Genomic DNA, 13,236 nt, shown 5'->3' with positions numbered 1-13,236 from the left:
TATCTCATTAAATGTATTTATGTTTGTGCAGGGTAGAGGGGAACAGTGTCTGTACTATTTTTCTCACCTCTTACGCACTCAGACAGCCATTTTTGCTGTCTCATTTTTGTCTGTCTACACACACACGCGTGCACATTACTTCCCTCTCAGGAGAGCATTAATTCTCATTCTCAATTCTGATGTACTTATTAAATACAGATTACACTGAGGGTGGTTACACATTATCCAGTTTGGAAGTGTTTATAGAAGAATGTTTTTTAAGCTTCCCTGCAAGGAAGTTTTGACAGCATGATTTAAAAAAAAAAAAAAAAAAAAGTTTAATAGTTATTGCATATGTGTGAAAGACATTTATTTTCTTAAAGTACCCTTGTTACTACCACAACAAACAGATTGTAGTGTGTGTGTGTGTGGTGTGTGTTGTGTGTGTGTGTGTGTGTGTGTGTGTGTTGTGTGTGTGTGTGTAGCTAATCAGACAAAAAAAAAGATTTTCCTTTTTGTAACAGAAATGTGGAGAACTGGAAGCAAAAGATGTATAGTAGAAACTTTGGCCTGGAGTTTGAAGAGAGACCAAAGAGAGAAGAAAGAAGGTATAAAGGCAGGTTGAATGAAAGGTTGAGATTCGGAGTGGAAGGATAAGGAAGTGGAAACAAGAACATGGCAAGGAAAAAAGACAGAAACAAGGGCATGGGTGAAAAGAGACAGAAAGGCTAGAGATGAGGGATCAAGATGGATAAAGGCCCTGAGGGAGAATAACATAGTGAGCAGTGAAAGACAAGGAGGCATGGAAAAAAGGAATGGCAAGAGAGTGAGTGAGCACTGGGGCTACGAAGCAACCTGCTGGTGGGAAGATGAGGGGAGAAACGGGTGGAAACAGTGGGTAGAACAGAAAGGGAAGGGGGCAGGGCGGCGTGTATTCACCATACCGGTGTACGATTGGCTGAGACAATGTCAGGCGGGCAGCGCTGAATTAAATCAGATGTGCGTCACCAGCTGCAGTTCCAAGCCAACAGCCAACCACATACTGCTGGAAGGGGGAAGGTTCTTCTTATCCCTGTCTCTCTCACAGGCTCCCTCTTTCTCTCTTTCTAAAAACTCAATTGAATTGGATGAAAACAACTATGAAAGTGTCTTTTTGCCTGTATGTGTCAAATGCTATGCAAAATATAAAATTCTTACCTTAAATGTGCGTTTGTATGCCTGTGGAATAACACTCTTTGTGTGTGGGAAGTGGATGTTTTTTTTAATTTATTTTTTTAAAGATCATTATGTTTTGATTTCAAATAAAAATGATACAAATACTTAAAATACTCTCTACAGGAAAAAACATATATTAGTGAGTGGTTGTAATTTGTATTTCTTTCTGATACAGATCAATGCAAATTCCCCTGCTGTTAGTGTGTTTCAGCAGGTAGGCACCCTGAGAGGGCCTCTGTTTTCAGCTGTGCTTTTGGACAAGCTTTTGGCAGCCACAGCGAATACCTCTGCACTCTGATTTATTTTAACCTCCTATGCGGTAATGTTGGCTGGTGTGTGCATGTCACTGTGTGGTTAATTACTACCACTGCAGTATAGGCCTGCTGTAGGAGTAGTTTAGACTCTCATACCAGAGAGACTGAACCCCTAAATATAGCTGCAAGCAACTATGGTCAGAGTGCAATAACCTTCCAGCGTTTGGTGATCTCAGTGGGCAGTTTGACCCCATCTTATCTGAGTGACCTTATAGTACCATCTCACCCCACTGGAGCTCTTCCCTCTCAGACTCTCAGAGTAAAATTTGAAATTGAATCTAATTTAATTTTAAATTGCAGTTGAACATATTCAACCAATTCACACGTGTAGTATTTTGGCAAACAGGACCTTGAATCTTTTTATCACTATAGAAAATGTTTATTAATTACCAATGCAAAAACATGATTGTCAACACACCCAATAAGGTGAGCGTATTGCATTATATTTTATTATAGGTTTATTTGTGTATTTAAATTTATAATGTTTAAATATTGAAAATGTAGGTCTTAAGTGGTTCTCTGCAAATATATTATTTGCTAAGTGACATGTAACTGAGTAATAAAAGCAGTCGCCTCTGTGGATGACCTCCATTTTCACCTTGTTAGACTGCACCTGCAAACTGGTAAGCCTTATTCTGCTCTGCCACCAAAGTGAGCTTTGGTTGGAGCACTGGCCTTCTAGTTCACAGCAAGTCTCAGTAGCAGAACAACTGCTAGAGTCTGTCCAACCAAGGGACGAGACCCTCTTTGGGCAAAGAGCTGAGTGATATTGGGGAATTCCCCAGCAGTGCCCTCACTAGAGAGAATGCAAAGGTAGGGAAGGACACAGAATTTTTTTTAGTTTTAAAAGGACATGCCAGGGTGTTGTCCGTTAGTAAATCAATCACATGGGTTTGTTCTCTTTGACGAATATAAAAATATAACATTAGTTGCCAAGTATAGATCTCAGATAATGAGTTGCGGCCACAGCTCTGGCCTAATGTAACTAAAATGAGCAATTTTCTTTTTGTTTTATTTCCTCCTGTTAAATTCTAAACTTTGGAAGTACACCGGATAGTTAAAAGAAAATGTTTGGATGCAAATATTATTGTAAAGTTTTTCTTAGCTTGGTCGCAATATAAGAAGATGAGATCACTCAATTATTTTTAAGTAGATAGGCATTTCCAGCCAGTAATGATAAGAATAAGAAATTCATAACTAATTTAATTAACTAAGTAATAAAGAAAGAGAATGTAAGTAAATACAGATAATAGGATATTTGCAGCTTGGACTAATTAATTTCTATTCCATTTATTTTTCATTCGAACAAACTGGCCATCCTACCTCTACAAATACAAGAACTGTCTTTCTGTCCCTCTCCCACTCCCTTGAGTCAAGGCAGTCTCAGCTGTTGTGTAGAATGGTTGTGTCTATCCAGGGACTATAGAAAATAACATCAACTATTCATCATGTATTTTCCCTTGGACCAAAAAACTGTAATTCACAGCAGCTATTGAGTTACAAGCTATTGATGTCAGTATGAAAGCAAATATTTCTGTGCAGCAGGAAATTGTGAGGTAGAGTACTTATACATGCTACAGCCACAGACTCACACCAACAAGCTGCTCAGTTCCCATGACGATAAAGAAGTGTGTAATCTTACAGCACCCTGTAGAGAAAACTTTAGCAAAGCCAATCTGTTTGGTTGCTGACTATCCAAGTCCTACTAATAATAACATCTTTCAGGCTAACACTCGATTAGATGGCTGGCTGGTCAGTGTAACCACAGGGAAAGGTTCAGACTGAGGCCAAACCAGCAGGGAAGGGAAACGTGTGTAAGTGTGCGTGTCTGTGCTGGGAAAGGAAGAGATAGAGAGGCGAGTTTAATTAGGAGAAAAGGAGGTATCTCGTCGTGTTTGTGTGTTGGTGTTCTTTCAGCAGAAAAAATCTGACCTTTTCATAGATTGCATCTGGGTCAGTAACATATGCTCAACAACAGGCTACATGAGGCAGTTAACTTCAGGTGATAGTTCACAGGAGAAGTGCAGAGAAAAGGTTAGATTGCTCACTACCTGGATAGTACCATAAATAAAATGAAATGCACTGAATTTACAGAAACTGCATGAACATCTATTTTTAGTAAACTGTCTTTAAAGCTTTTTTCATCAGACTTCAAGTGTCATTAATTGTAGTTAAGACCATTAAATATGCTAGGATATAATTTGATAAGATGACAAGTTTAATGTGCTGGCATGCTGTGGGCTATACATATGGCTCTGTTAAAAAGGTTGACAGCTGACAAAAAAAGAATAGCTCTATGTTTTCAGCCTTTTTAAGTGTTGGTACTGCCCAGACAAATAAATATCTTCTGCTCTGTGTAGTATTAATAGTGACTTAACCCCGACATTAATACCTTGCTACCTGCATCTGTCTTTCTGTGTGTGAATGCTTGTGTGCCCATGTATTGTATCTGTCCAGTGCCAGAGCCTGCTCCCACTAAGCCCAGTCCCGGCCCATCCCACCACCCCGCCAGCCCCACGCTGCCCCTCTCCTCCTCCTCCTCTTCTTCTGGCAATGGCAAGCGCGCCTCCTGCAGTAGCCAGCTCCTGACTCAGACTCCCCCTCAGCAACAGTGCCAGTTGTCCTCTGCCAGTGCTCGCTACCCACCCAGAGAGGTGCCCCCGCGCTTCCGTCAGCAGGAGCACAAGCAGCTACTGAAGAGAGGCCAGCCACTGCCAGCAGGAGCCCTCAGCGCTCTCACTCTCTCCTCCTCCTCTTGCTCCTCTTCCTCCTCTTCACCCTCAGCATCTTACTCTTCTTCTACGAGTACCAGCAGCACTACCACAAACTCTACCACGTCCACTGCGAGCAAACACCACCAAGGTTTGTGTCAGTCCAGTAAAAAACATTGCGGCCAAATGGCTTTCTCATATAAATATATATATTTTTTAGTGGTTGCTTTAGGGTGATGTTGTGACTTTTGTCCTTGTTAGATGTGCATTTTAGTGAGTTTAAATAATACAATACATATACATGATATACAAAAACCCTCCTAAAGCATTCAGGAACCATTATCCATCTTGGGATGGATTATGAGAGAGAGATGTTTGCATTTGTAGATGTAACTTCATTTCAAACTTCGCATCCTTTTTTCTTCTTAGAGACTCATAAGAAAAGCAGTACTGGCAATACAGTAAAAACAGTGATTATAATTGCACTTTCTCTGTCAGCAAATGTAATGACAAGACTCGCCACCTAAGATTTTGTGGGTAGACTGACCATATTAAAATGGGCCTCAGACTTTTTTAGTTGATTGCTGCTTTTTTCCCCATTTCCCTTTGTGGCTATTCTGAAGTAATGAGGTTCTGGTACTTGGATGCATGTTTTCAAAGCATGTCTGTGTTTTCTACGTGTATTAGTGTGAATAATGATACTTATAACAGTGACAATTATGTCTTTTTTTTTTTTTTTTTTTTTGTAATCAAAGGCCATCTGGGATATTTTAGTGTTTGAAGAACTTGGTTAAGTGGTTTTAGCCTTGTGCACTGTTTTTAAAATCACCAGCGGTAGGCTTTTAACGAACTCTTTGTTGGCCCTGAAGTTCACTAATGTTGAACCTGCCTTGAGGGGCTCATTATACAGTGGTTTGTGTGTATTTGTAAGCAAGTCATGTGTTCTTAAATCATGGCCATTTATATCAATATTACAACTATATTTCTCTGGTTTTGGACATGAGCATTTTTCATACAGTCACTTTTTATTTTTTTTCTATTTATTAAAGGAATCTTAACCATCTGTTTAATGTACACAGATGCAAAAGTGAGGGTACTTCTCATCCTCCAACGTAACAAGCCGTAGCTTTGAAGACACAGATGTGAGGCTACCTCTGTAGAACACCACACATTGTTTGAGCAGGATCTAGCACGAGCATCTGCTTGCATCTTTGTTGAGCTTCTTCTCCTGTCTCTTTTTTTTCCACTCTAGCTTTTGATCATGCTGCTCTGTGCTGCTTTTCATTATTGTCTCTAAATTTGCTGTGCGAACACGGATTACTCAGTAAACAAATCTGCAGCTGCTGCGGTGTATGGTTAGCTAGCCAGGAGGCTACAGTCCTCAGCATTACAGTCAGCTGGTCTTTCTATGCTCTGCTGCTGCTGCTGTTGTTGTTGTAGTCAAGTCTGTGCCACCAGTCACAGCATCAAACAAAGGCTTTAAGCCTATGCAGCCACCCAGTGACACTCTCTTTGCCAGAAATTGTGCTTTTCAGTCTATTTAGTCAATTTACTATGTTCGGATAATAATAGAGCTAATTAATTTTAAAAAAATAAAATAAGAAGATCAAAAAATAATTCTAATATTATGACATCATATAAAAACACAGAATCTATATAAAATGGATTCATTTTAATATTGTCTAAAGAATTTTCAGAAAATTCACAGGATTACTTCCTGTGAATTTTCACAGGCAACTGCATCACTGTATTTTTTAAATTCAGTAAATATATTAAATTGGTGGCAAAAATTCAACAGATTCAATCTGTCGGCACAAATTTCTTTTTTATTACATTGGTAATAATGTTTTTTTTTCTCTATGCACAGCTATTTACTGCAGTGTTTCTTTGGCTGTGGGCCAAGAAAAAATTTAGCTGCAGGCGTAACTCTCTTAAGAGAAACATTAAGTCAGAACCTTCAGATTTGAAAGCATATGTTTCTTCTTTGAGCTCTGGACACGTTAGGATGCCCTGGCTGAGTGTGTTACGTTGTAATGCTGTATTATTGTCCTAGTCCAGCACTTGTTGTCCTAATTGGCCTTTACCTACCTCTGGTTTCCCCTGGAGTCTCTCTGTACAACAGCCTGTGACAGAAGTAGCCATTGGCTGGGTTTTCACCTCCTTTTCCACTCATGTCCTTGTCCTGAGGGCATCCAGTCCACAACATGTTCTTTCCTGTCTGCACAGCCAATAGCCTGGAGCCAGTAACCAGTTGTTGCAGTGCGTCTGCGATACATAACTTAGGGATTGGACACTGAAGTTAAGTCTACAATGCAGAGCAATTATTTAAGTCTGTGGCTTCTTTCATTTCAAACATGACTTTTGCTGCAGAAAATTCTGAAAAACTTCTCACCTAAAAATGTAAACCCAGCAAATGTATGTTTGCTGGATTTACAAGTTAATACTGGACTGTGATTTAATGAAGTTTTTCCTGATCATAAATACATCTTCTTTTTTTTTAAGTCAAAATGCTTATATCTCAAAGACATTGTCTGCAAATATGGAGGTAAAGTTTCATTTCATTTTGCAAGTTATAGATGAACTTTGTTCCGAGGACAGTGTTTCTATTTTGTTTTCGAGGACAGTGTTTCTGACCTCTGGTGAGGTTACTGAGGCCCTAAGGGTGGCAGTGATGTGATGGTTCACTTTTGTAGTTGCACACATGCAAACACTAACACATGTATATAGATATAATGAATGTGCAGCAGAGAGAGTACTCTAGTCTGACCTAGTTGTGTCCCCTCAGATATGCGTCTCCCTTGCAATCTGCCTCACACTTTAAAGAGGAGTGTACTCACACTGTAGTTTTAGTTAGTAGCAGTACACTGTAAAGATGTTAAATTTATTTCTTTGACACATTTTTGATCACTCCACATTTGGCTTGGAAAGTCAAATTTAATTATTGTAGAATCTATATGAATTCTGTGTAAATCTGTAACGCTTGAGATTCCAACAGGCTATCCAAGCACCCCATCCCCAGTGTCTAAAATGCAGTCTGCTCTCGACACACCACCCTCCCACACAACGTCTTTTCTCAACCCATTCAATTGTCCCACCAGACAGAGACCCCCTGTCCCATTTCCATCCCCCTGTCACACCCACCATTCCCATCTCTCCAGCTGACTGGGGACCATTTAAGTAGTCCGGAGCATCCAGCAGCCAGACAGACTCCCCAGTAGCAGGTGCTGGAATGGGGTCTCTTAAGACTGTGGGAACTGTAGCCCAACAGCTGTTTGCCGGTCACCCAGACAGCACGCGTAGCCAGAAGGCACTCTGCTGGGTGCGGTTTAAAACACTTGGCCCTTTCATAATGCTTCCTTTGATTTTTAGGTAAATTAGCTTAGATTTTGAACACATCTTAAGTAAACTGTTTGGTGTTGCTTTATTTAAAAATAAAACACGTTTAGAACACTTGCGCATTTTTACATTCTTTAGATATAATCTTATAAAAATGTTGTTTACCTCTTCTGACATCATCAAAAAAATAAATCTCAGTTATTTCTACGTTTTTTAAAATCAAATGAAAAGATCACTTGGCCCCAAAGAAGCCACGGAGGTATAGATTGGTCCATATGCTCAAGCTGTGACACACACATAGGCACACACAAGTGAGAGAACCCCCTAGTGGCTTCATTAATTCAGCCTCTCTCAGGGAAACCAGAGAAGTCACTATGGTCTCGCTCTTCTATTTTCTCTCTTCTCTCAGCAGAGGTAAACAGACATGAATGATGAGCTTTTTAAACCCCACGGAGACCGTCCCCTCTGTTTTTCTTTTTCTCTATGTTTCCGGAAAAACATGTGCATGCCGTCCTCTATGTGAGTGGGCGTAAAGTTCTCCTCAAAGAGAGATGGAGAGGGTCAGTATGGTGACAAAAGACTAGTAAAGGTTCCCTCCTCCTTTGATTTTGGGTTTATGTCATCCCATAATTTTAACCGAGAAGCCGAGCTGCCTCTGTTGCTCACACTCAAGCTAAAAGAATCACTTTGTCGCTACAGTTATTCTCATTCTGTTCATGCTTTCTCTTTCGCTGTCTCCCTTTCTTTTCCCTCACCACTGTATGTGCCGACCTCTCCCCACCCCCACAGACTGTCTTCCATCTCTCTCTACCGCACTCTTCTTCTTTCTTTCTGTCACCCAGCCCTTTATTTCATTCAAATGGGGAAGAAAGGCATTTAATTCTTGGCTTATTGCCCATTTCCATGATGGCAGCTAGTGTCATTAGCAGGAATTCACCTCTTGCTTATTTGTGCTTCAACTCCAGCTGGTATCACACAGCTCCACTGCAGTGTTGATGCTGCTTGTCCGTGTTTTGTAGTAAGCACTGTCGGTGTACCTACATTAGGATGTTTTTATTATTAAACTGATGTCCACCATTTCTGTAGTTCAGTGCAGGTGAGAATAAGCTAGACTCCACATACACGCATACAAAAAGGCTGTCTTTCTGTCCGTTTGAAACGTGAAGAGCTACAGAGATGCTACTTTTTTTTCCTTTCCGTTTTTGACCCTTTTCATTCACAAGGCATAATCATAGGCTGCCCTCCTAATTGCAACCAGAATGAAAGCAACACATTACTGACATATGATTGCAAATGGTAGATGGAAATAATTCTCCCCTTGCCTTTGTTTTTCATATTCAGCTTGCTTTCATGCCCTTCCCGCAAATCAATGATTTGCCAAGAATCAGCAGTACCTTTTTCTGGAATGCCTGGAAAGGGAGTTGAAAGGGGAACAATGGAGGCACATTAAGGTGAAAAGAAAGGAAGGCTGTTTTGCATTAGTCCACTCGTACATGTTGGCAAAGATGCACCAACATTAAAACCTTTGCAGTGTAATGCAACCCTGTAATCCTGTTGTAAACACTCCTTTTGTGGAGCTAATAATGGTCCGGTTTTGTTGAGGTAGATGTCCACATGTGCTGCCTCTGCAAAAGGATTTTTTTTTTTTTTTTTTTTGCTTCACTGACTAACCTGTTGCAGATGTACTAAGATGATGTCTGCTGTTTCTTATTCTTGCGTGGATCTGTGTAAGCACTCTTAAGACTAAGGCTGCTATACTTCTCCTCAGGTATTTTTCCATTCTCTCGCTCTCTGACCTCCTTTCTTTTATCATGTGCATGAGAGTCACCTTTTCTTTCATATTTTTTTTATGTGTGTGGTTTGGGGGGGCTTGTTCAAAATTAGCTTTGTACATTTCCTCTGTGACAAAGGTGTTGAGTGTGATAAAGGAGGACTGCTTTGCAGAGTTTACATTAGTCAAGTAATCTTTTATTTTCAAATTGTGCGAATGAAGGAGGAAGATATGCTGGGTGGTAAGGAACTGACTGAACAAAATAGTTTTACTTTGACTGCCCTCCCCTGAGCTTCTTGGATAGGGTCCACAGAGTGATAAAGTTGTGCTCCTATTTGCTTGGAAATCGACCACGTACAGTTGGACAAAGAGAAAACAGTAAATCAGTGGGCTTTTCTGATCAGGATTTGTTTTCCTACTGACTAGTAGTAAAAAGTTGTTTTGAACAATTTAATATAAGGCCAATTACTTTTGCAGTCTAGATCAGTTTAAACTAGGAGTGCACAATAAACTTTCCTAAGGGGCCAGAAGAGAAACTGAGTATGTTGTGGAGGGCTGCATCAGTAAGCTAAACTCAGTTCTGCTCAGTAGCTCTGGGTTTTGAAAAGTCCTATACAAATAAAGTTATTATTATTAATGTTATGTTTTTATAAGCTGGTGTAGCTCTCACTACCAGTTTCTGAGTTTTGACCCCAAACTTTTTTCTTATATCAAGTAGGGCTGGGCGATATGGCCTAAAATCCATATCACTGTATAATTTGAAGCATGTGCGGTAATATGATATATATCGCGATATATTCTTTTCTTCTGTATTAAGTATTTTACACACTATAGGGACATTTAAAATCCTTTAATTTTCTCAAAAATCGACAGTGTGCCTTATGTATGAATTCTGGTTGTGCTTAGTGACCTCAAACTGATTTTATGTGGTTCACGCCACTCAAAAATCTGTCAAAAATGTTTTAGTACGACTTTGGTAAGCTACGAAGGCGCACAGCTTGATGGATTGTCGGAGCATTATGGCTGCCGTAGTCAGGAGCCTTGCGGAGTAATCTGGTTCCTAAACTCCGTCTGGTTCAGGTCCCAAAGTCACACGATCACTGCGGCATCACTGAGAGTTAAAACTGTCTAAATTATTTCATCTTTAATAAAATGATCAGCGTTTCTGCTTTACCAAGTGTAACAATTAAGTTTAACATCTAGGCATCCATGAAAATCGAATTTATTACATTTAACGGAGTTAGAAGTTAGCAGGAAGTTAGCGGCAGTTAGCTCGCTAGTTTCGCTAGTTACCTAAATATGATATAGCATGTTCTGACTGAGAGATTTCTGAAAAAAATTAAAACGTACTGCTCTGCTACCAATTCCAACATTAATGAAGACAGAAAACTAAACAGCAGTGATGTTTGTAGGGTTACTGGAGTTGGGCTAGCTGGTATATAATGATGTGCTACGTGATCGCTAGCAAAACAGCTACGTTAGCATAACAGCTACATTAGCATAACATTAGCACAGTGAAGTTGAAGGATGAACGCTAACTTTTTTCCACTCGATAAAAGTTAACGTGAGGGTTCCTGATGGTTAGGGACAAATGCAATTGCATGGCAGGATGCTGTAAACGGACCAAACTTCAGTCAGGAGAACAACTGAGATAATCCATCCACAATACGAGGTTAGTCATTAATATACTGCAACAACATGGGAATAGAGCAGTTGTTAGGGAATTCAGCATGAATTGATTGATAACATTGATTCATTCAGCAATGAATCAATGTTATGGAAGCGCAGTTTTTGGCTTTCCCTATATTCCAAAAGTGCTTTGTCTCTGCTATTACTGTCGCCCAGCATAATTTGCAGATGATGTTGTTTGCAGCCACTGCAATGCTGTCGACCAAAATAGGTGCAGCTTGATGACACCATCAACATGCGCTACCGTTGGCCAAATTTATATCATTTCTACCGTATACCGTTCACACTGCCCACCCCTAATACCAAGCTGTTGTCAGAAGTCAGAAAACCCATGGCAAGTGTAATTTAAAAACTTTCTGATGATAGGCACACATGGCTTTTTCCCCAGCATCTTTTAAATGAACTTAAAAAGAAAAGTACACTTACAGCAAATATGGGGATTACTTTTGTTGTGATGTTTCATTAGTTATTTCTGTTTTCAGCTGATTGCAAACTGACTGTAGATTAATGTTGGTGTGCATGTGTGTGTCATCAGTCTGATGACCCTGAACGATAAGGCTGCCTGGGAAGTGGAGATAAGTGAAAATGTAATTCACAGCCTCTGTGGCACGTTCAAAGTATCTAAAAGTCATACATCTGCCAGAATATGTGTCTTTGTCTTCACACCTCAAATAAATGGACTTTTCCTTCTATATCTTGTGCTGTGTAACGTCTTGTTAGGATGGCAACAATTTGATAGGATCTTCTTTCCTGTCTTAAGGTTCTATCTTAAGCTATACAGTTTTACTTTAGAAACACATTACATTTAGTGTGGACTTTAGAAAAAACAAACTCAGATGTCTAGTTTTCATGTACAAATGTTTATTATTATCAATTATTAATAAGGTTAGTTGGTCTGCGCAATGGTGATATTCGTAGCTCCTACTTCTCATTAGCTTTTCTGCCATTTGCCTGAAGCTACCCTATTGGTTAGAGTGTTTGGATGCTGGATCAATAGCCTCTCTGCTCTCACCCACTAACATTAATAAGATTATTGATTAGCTGCCTCCCACAGATTGATTACCCCTTTGCAGCATCAACCCAGTCTATTATTAGTTCACCATTTGATGGTGGCTGCTTTTGTGCCTAACGAATCTGCTTGTGCGTGATTCCATCTTGATCAGAGTTGTAAAAAGCTGCGATTTGGTAGCTTGGTGAGGGATTTGTAGATCATAGATCATAAGTAGAAGGACAAAATCTATGGACAATCCCTCATTTTCAGTTTTGTCATACAGATAATTCCTAGATATACAGAATCGCATGTGCAGTATTATGTATATGCAGGTAGTGAGAAGCAAATAGACACACACTTATTCACACAAGCTTGGAGGAACTGTTATGTGGTTTCTTATTGCAGTGCAGTTGAAGGAGGAGTAGGCCCAGTAAAGCGTAAGGAGTGATGGATGAGACTCTGTCCTGGTTTCATTCCAATAAATGAACGGCGTTCCACTTGGGCTTCCCTTCACAGTCCCAGCCAGTGAAGCCACGATGGAGACGGATGGGTCTCTCGCTGCCGGGTGTTGGAGGAGTGCAGAAGGGAGAGAGGGACAGGGTGAAGAAAGTGGTGGGGGGGAAAATGGAGGAGGGAGACATGAGTATAATAGGACATAGGTGAGAGGTGGGATAATAATAAATAAATGACTTTAGAGAGTGAAAAGGGAGTAAATCAGTAACCTCTGTTTAAGAAATGGAAGTTAAGTAAAAACTGGGGAGAAAAAGATAAGGAAAGAACGATGTAAAAAGAAAGCAAAGGCTCCATCTCAGTGTTTCTGTTTGGCTGACTGCACCAGAGCAAGGATATATGGATATCCTGAAGCTGATATGACAAGAAGCACGCTTGGCTGTGCATTCTGATTATGTTTTAAATCCTGAAACATGCAAGTCTGACCATCTCATCCTGCCAAGTCTGATAGCTAGCGTTAACTAACCAAGAAGATAAAATTGGTTCAGGAAGCTAACTGTAGCCTGGTTGTGAACTTGCATTACATGATTCTCCTTACTCTAAACTTATGAATTTCTTTTCTTTCTCCCCTCCTCCTTGTCCTCCCTGTACTTTTACTCCTCTCTATCTGTCTCCTTTGTTTAATCTCTTACCCCCCAACACCACCTAGCTGTTCCATACTGTTGCTCGCCTTTCATTGTGCATTTAATTGTGCGCCTATGAGCAGCGAGGTGTTTTTCA

General features: G+C 40.1%; 1 protein-coding gene across 4 annotated transcripts in view; it reads left to right on the top strand.

Annotated features, from left to right (window-relative positions):
* Positions 1-13,236, top strand: part of tnrc6c2 (trinucleotide repeat containing adaptor 6C2) — a 63,912-nt gene that overhangs the window by 28,316 nt on the left and 22,360 nt on the right. For 3 of the 4 annotated variants that reach the window (XM_042226446.1, XM_005936453.3, XM_005936454.2), the window contains exon 4: positions 3,966-4,370. The exons of the other annotated variant lie outside the window; for it this stretch is intronic. In XM_042226446.1, coding sequence (XP_042082380.1) covers positions 3,966-4,370 — 405 coding nt within the window. The remainder of the gene's footprint in view (positions 1-3,965; positions 4,371-13,236) is intronic. 4 annotated transcript variants of the gene reach the window in all.

Source organism: Haplochromis burtoni, unplaced genomic scaffold (genome assembly GCF_018398535.1).
Source record: "Haplochromis burtoni strain Fernald_Lab_line unplaced genomic scaffold, NCSU_Asbu1 Contig_212, whole genome shotgun sequence".
Taxonomy (NCBI): Eukaryota; Metazoa; Chordata; class Actinopteri; order Cichliformes; family Cichlidae; genus Haplochromis; species Haplochromis burtoni.
The sequence above is the reverse complement of the archived record's forward strand: the minus strand, read 5'-3'. Positions and strand labels throughout refer to the sequence as shown.